At 39.5% G+C, this 6887-nt stretch overlaps 1 protein-coding gene across 1 annotated transcript in view; it reads right to left on the bottom strand.

The window, feature by feature from the left end:
* The window catches only part of SLAIN2 (SLAIN motif family, member 2), a 124118-nt gene that overhangs the window by 69949 nt on the left and 47282 nt on the right, over positions 1-6887 (bottom strand). Inside the window, exon 4 of the mRNA XM_011973064.1 lies at positions 6750-6881. Within this exon, the coding sequence (XP_011828454.1) occupies positions 6750-6881 (132 nt within the window). The remainder of the gene's footprint in view (positions 1-6749; positions 6882-6887) is intronic.

Genomic DNA, 6887 nt, shown 5'->3' on the forward strand with positions numbered 1-6887 from the left:
ACGGGGTTTCACCATGTTGACCAGGCTAGTTTCAAACTCCTGACCTCAAGTGATCCTCCTGCCTTAGCCTCTCAAAGTGTTAGGATCACAAGCGTGAGCCACCATGCCCAGCCTGTCTTGAAGTTATCTTATGCTTCCACATAGAGTGCAACAGAATTAAAAGAACACTTAGAATTCACCCAATTCAACTTTTTTACTTCTTTGTAACATCGCCCACAACAGGAGCATTCAGCAGTCTTTTGAAGGTTATTTCCAAAAATTTGTTTAGGGTAGTCCTTATCATCCAAAAACAGCTCTATTAAAAAATTCTTCATTCTACAAAATCAAAAATTGCCTGCCTCTAATTTACACCTATCAGTCTAGTGATGAAGAGTTATATAATAATCCTTATAAGAGTCCTTCAAATACTCGAAAAGTTCTCTTACCCAAGCTAAATATCTATAGGCTAAATAAATCAAGATCAATAGTTCTTCATCAGACTTGACTTTTAGGTTTGGTGTCAATCTCAATTTCACTTTATTAGCTATGTGACTGTGGGTTTAGCTTCTTTTACTGTAAAATAGGGATAACATGACACATTCTACCACATGGATGTACTGTGAAGACAATGCTAAATGAAATAAGCCAGACACAAAAAGACAAATATTGAATGATTCTACTTATACAAGGTACCTAGAGTGGTCAAATTCATAGACACAGAAAGTAGAATGGTAGTTGCCAGGGGCTGGAGTCCATGGGAACAGGGAATTACTGTTTAATGGGTACACAGTTTCAACTGAGGAAGATGAAAGGTCTAGAGATGGATGGTGGTGATGACTGCACAACATTGTGAATGTACTTAATGCCACTGAACTGTAAACTTAAAAATTATTAACATGGTAAATTTTGTTATGTATATTTTACAATAAAAACAATAATAATAATTATAACTCCAAATTGTACACATTAAATGATTTAAAATGTGTAAAGGAGCTGGACACGATGGCTCACGCTTGTAATCCCAACACTTTGGGAGGATGAAGCAGGTGGATCACTTGAGCCCAGGAGTTCAAGACCAGCCTGGGCAACATAGTGAGACCCTGTCTCTACAAAACATAAAAAATAAATTAGCCAGGCATGGTGTCACGCGCCTGTGGTCCTAGCTACTCAAGGGGCTGAGGTAAGACAATCACTTGAGCCGGGGTAGGGTTGGGGGTGGCGGTGGGGGGGAAGGGATTGAAGCTGCAGTGAGCTGTAGATTATACCCCCATCCCTGGTCCACAGAAAAATTGTCTTCTATGAAACCAGTGCCTGGTGCCAAAAAGGTTGTAGACTGCTGTCTTGCAAAATGCTTGGCATATACAACATGGGCACATCACAGTGACTGTAATATACTTTTATCAACCATGGGGCCCTGCTTGGCCAAGTTCTATTTTTTAAGAACTTGCATAATCATGTCTCTCAGTGTTCCCAACACTGTGCTGCACACAGGTACTCTAAGTATTTGTTCCATTAAAGAAAAAAATTTAAAGCCATTTTAGAAAGACTGGAAAACCACTGCTAACAATGGAATAGAGGGCAAGGCACAGTGGCTCATGCCTGTAATCCTAGCACTTTGGGAGGCTGAGGTTTGAGACCAGCCTGGAGTTTGAGACCAGCCTGGGCAACATGGGAAGACCCTGTCTCTTAAAAAAAAAGAAAAAAAAAAGGGAAATAGAAAGCTTATTAGAGGTTTAACTTCTGATTCATCTAACCCACACACATACGCAAACCACATTACTTTAAAATAACATCTCCTTGGTACAGAAGAGTCTAGAAAACATAAAACTTCCCAAGATGTTAGTATGTTAATCAGTGAATGACTGCCAAACTATTCAGATAAGTGGTGATAATTACACAAATTGCTTTATTAATTTAGGCTTACCAAATTAAATTACAGGCAAATTTTACCAATGGCCCTCTACAAAAAGCATACATAAACAAAGAGGTCATACAATAAATTAACTCTCAGCAGTGAAAAGCCACGAGTGACAAAAAAGTATAAAAACCACATACCTACCTAGCTCTGAAATGGGACATTTATCAACAAAAGTTATTGATGAGAAGTCAGTATGAATTTGAAGTGTCTTCATAAACCTAAGATAAATTGATCTAGTGAGCCAGAATGTAGCTTAAAATGGGCTTAGGCCTACCACTCCAAATGATGGAAAGGAACAGAAATTTTATCACTAATATAATGGTGAACACAGGCAGGATCAAAAGTCTGGATGAAAGGAAATATGGCAACTTCTAAAGAAAAAAATAAGCAGTGTCTAGAAAGTCCAGACCAAATTGATTCCTTGCAAAATTCAAAACTGGATTTAAAAAAGTTTGTGAAGAAAAGTGAATACATGAAATGCTAGCTAGAACATTCATCATAAACAAGTCCAAACAAATCAACGGCAATGGCTATTTTAATAGGTTGGTAATAGTGATGTAGTATTCTTCACTGTAGTTGAGAATCTTATAGGCAGAGAATAGCTTAATTATAGCAAGGCATTTGACAAAAATCTTTCATAATGTCCACACAAAATGTCATATGAGCCTGACAATAAAAGATAGAACTAGTGATTATTGAACAACCATGTGTGTTAATTAATAGACTGGTGTTAATCTAGAGTGAGTCTGACGTGCACACTTCAGAGTAATTTATCCTTTTTTTTTTTTTTTTTTAAGACGGAGTCTCGCTTTGTCGCCCAGGCTGGAATGCAGTGGCCAGATTTTGGCTCACTGCAAGCTCCGCCTCCCGGGTTCACACCATTCTCCTGCCTCAGCCTCCCAAGTAGCTGGGACTACGGGCATGTGCCACCACGCCTGGCTAATTTTTTTTGGTATTTTTAGTAGAGACGGGGTTTCACCATGTTAGCCAGGATGGTCTCGATCTCCCGACCTCGTGATCCGCCCACCTTGGCCTCCCAAAGTGCTGGGATTACAGGTGTGAGCCACCACACACCCGGCCCATAGTAATTTATTCTTATCAATAATTTGAATGAAGACACGGTAGATATGCCTACCAAATATAAAGATGACCAAATAAATCAGAAAGGATAATATTAAATGTCTAAATAAAAACTAACAAAAGGAAATTTAAAAGCCTTATATTTAATCTAAGCACAACTAAAAATATATAAAATAAAAGCCTTATATTTAAGCTAAAAAAAAATCCATTACACAAAAAATAGGGTTAGGAAGACTCAGTTTAACATCTTATGTATAAAATATATGGGAGAGAAGTTGGTATTTCGGGCTCATATTAAGCATAAGTAATAGAAGTTAAAACTGTCAATGAAGTATTTAGTTAAAAAAAAAAAAAACAGCATTTGGTTCATACCCACCACACTCTCCATCTGATCAAATATCATCTAAAATACTGGGTACAACTCTGATAACCATGTATAATGACAATGAGCAATTTAGAGTTAATTAAGAAAAAGAAAAACCATGATTGAAGGATCAGAAAATTACATTATCTAAGGAATGATAAAACAAACTGGGATTATATACTCTGAAGAAGACAAGGGAATGCTCACAGTGTGTGGGAGAAAGAGTCAGCAGTGACACCACAGTAGTCTTCAAATATGTGAAGAGGTCATTCATGTGAAAAGGAGATTATACTTGGAAAAAGCAAAATACTGTGGGAACAGCATAGGCTATGATGTATAAAGACCTGGATTCAGACCCTGGTGCCATTATTTAGTGTGTTATTTCGTGCTTGGAGAGAGATTAGTTTTCTTACCTAGAAAATGCTACCTATCTCATAAATGTACAAAATTAGAGGTAAAAAATATTTATAAGCTGCCTGGCACAGAATGACACACTGTGATGCACAATGATGTTAGTTCTCATCCCTAAGCTTTTCTGAGTTATTCTAGAACAGTGTTTTTCAAAGTGAGAATCGCAACTCATTAATGGGTCACAAAATCAGCTTAGCTGGGTAGTTACCAGCATTCTTATTCTAATGAAACAGAATAGAAAGGAAAATATCTGAGCATATCACTTGTAGTAAAAGTAATCAACATTTTGTTAAACTTTTGCTTCAGTTATTCATATACATTATTCATATATATGTGACTTCCTAATTATGAGTTAAAATGTATTTATCATGAAGCTGGGTCCAAAAAAAAAAAAAAAGTGTGAAAGTGACTGCTGTAGAGCACTATTTTCTATGTGTGTTCTATAAGATACTAGTTCCTTGGGAGCTCAATTAAGTTTAGGACCAAACCATACTCCCTAGAGATTTACTATGTTCAAAACACATTAGCATTTCCAAGAGCCCAGCATTAAAGAAAACTGCTTATTTTTGTAGAATCAGTTTTTCCCACACTTATTCCATTCCGGAACCCACCCACTTTTATTCTACATAGCACTTACTGACATCTTCAGAACTAGCACTTTGTGGCACATACAATCGGGAGGAAACATTCCTCTAGATGAAAAGGAAGGTGAATAGCTAGAAGTTACAGAAGGTAGATTTTTAGCTTGCTAAAAAAGGAAAAAATACTGCCTTTGAACCTTCCTGCCACTGACATCCACCCCCTACAACTTTTACCCTAATCACATACCCCAACGCATTTTAAATATTATTTATATCCAACTTACAGTTCACACAAATCTCAGAAAAAGTACAGGACACCTGTAAGATCAAGATATGATGCCAGGATCAAAGCATTAAGCAGGAATCATCTGGTCAAAAGAAACTCCTGGTACAGTATTTAAGGAAGACTTACTTTACCTTAACAAAACTCATGCTCAGGAACCAAAGCAGCCAAAGACTTAATCGGCTCCTCCAAGTGGACTCAATGTGTTCTAATAATACATAATCTAAAATGGGCTGATGGGTGCAGCTAATCCTCATTATTATGAGCATCATTATTATCATCACTTGCAAGAGCCATGTGACAATATTTACAAGATTCTGGATTCTTTTAAAGTGCATGCATACCCAAGATTCCTTTGGGAGAAAGTAATTTCACATTTATATCAAAAACTGTCACTACCATAGTCAGCTCTAATATTTGATATCACTTGGTAATAAAGGTTTGTCATCATATACTCAAGAGTAATCCTGTTACTCAAATCTTCCTAACTGGGAGTTACGAATACCTCTGACTCTGCTCTTTTAGCTGTCAAGAGCATAAAATGCCCTTCCCGCTCTTTACTCACTTCCAGACTCCAAAGCCACCTCCTCCTCAAAGTCTGGCCCAACTACTGTGGACCACTATTTTTCTCCCAGTTACTGAGTACTGTCAGCACTTTTTGTTCTATCACTCTTTGGGTAATTCACTGTACACTTTCTAGTTTATTTAACTGCACAAAACTTAGTTCTCAACAAGACTATAACTGCCTTATGAACAGGGATCAACACTTAAGAATCTCCAGAATCTCCTACAACATCATGTAAGATTCTTGATTTACAAGAACATCATGTTCCTTGATTTAAGTAACTAGGCTTAAGAGTAACAAATAGCAGCTTGTTTTAAGACAGTTTACTACGTGCCAGATCCAGCGCTAAATGCATACATAATTATCTTACTAAATTTTCATAACTCTATAGAGGTAAGTGCTATTATTTTCTCCATCAAATAGAAGAAGAAAGTGAGCCTCAGAGTAACTTGCTCAAGGTCATACTGCTAGTTAAGTGGCAAAACCAGGGCCTGAATCCAGGAAAGCTCTTAACTACCTCAGAACACTGAAAAGTTCCAACCCTACAATAACAGAGTCTATGCATGATTTCGATTTCACTAAGTTAGAAGTTTTAATTTCAATAGAGCAGAGATATTTTAGCTAAAAGTTAAAACTTAACTTTAAGAAAAATTAAGACAAATAATTTCCCACACACATCTTTATAATAAAACGAGGGGAAAACCTCCCATGTCCTATTTATGAAAGTAATATAAAGGTGGGGGGGATCACAATTTCATCAAGAAGTGGCTTATGACAATACAGCTTTGGTTTAAATTTTTAAATAGGACTCTTTTTCTCTGCCCCTAGGAGGAACGTGGAAATGAAAGATGGATGTGATAACTGTCAATTCAGAGCTCTGCAAAACGCCAGACTCAATTCTCGTTTTAGAAAATAAGAGCCAGGGCTCTAGTTCCACCCTTGACTCTTCACACAAAGAGTAACAAAAACAAAAAAAGAAAAGAAAACAAGCAGCACCATCCTCTGCCCTCTTCACACAAAGCAAGCTTTACCCCACTACCCAAAGGGGAGTGCTGATTCACACGGTCTCCCCATCCCTGCCAGACATGGGTCCCAAACACCAACCGTTGCACAGACGTAGACGACTTTGGTCTGCCCCCGACCCCCACACCTGGTGATACCTCATCAAGCAGACCTCTCTCCTACATCCAAAATGCCCAGGGCCACCATCCGAAAGCCAGTATCTTACACAAAGCAGGACCCCGGCCTACAAAGCAGTTTCCCACCTCCGACTCCTCCCCACGCGAACAGTCCTTCTCAAGCTGCCCCAATCCACAGACCCCAATAGGGTCCAGCACCCAGAAGGTCCACAATCCAAAGGAGAAGGAGCTACAACCCTGTTACTTGCGCACGCCTCGAACCCCCAACTCCAGCTGAGGTTCCCTCTGCCAAAGCAAGAAAACCACGAGTCCCCACGGGAGTTTTCTCGACTACACAAAGCGAGGCGCCAGACCAGAGGGACCCTCAGAGGACGCTCTCCGCCCCCGGGTCCGTCCCCGCCCAGCTCCGACCCGGCGCCCCAAGCTCACCAGCTCTCCTCTTCCTCCTCCCAGCCTGACAGGCGCTCCAGCTCGTCGGGCCGCAGCGGCTCCACCTCGTCCAACAAGCCGCCCTCGCCCGCCGCCAGCAAGGAGGTGGCGTCCCGCAGCTCTTCGCTACTCGTCCGC

The sequence above is a fragment of the Mandrillus leucophaeus genome, unplaced genomic scaffold, assembly GCF_000951045.1.
Source record: "Mandrillus leucophaeus isolate KB7577 unplaced genomic scaffold, Mleu.le_1.0 Scaffold1337, whole genome shotgun sequence".
Taxonomy (NCBI): Eukaryota; Metazoa; Chordata; class Mammalia; order Primates; family Cercopithecidae; genus Mandrillus; species Mandrillus leucophaeus.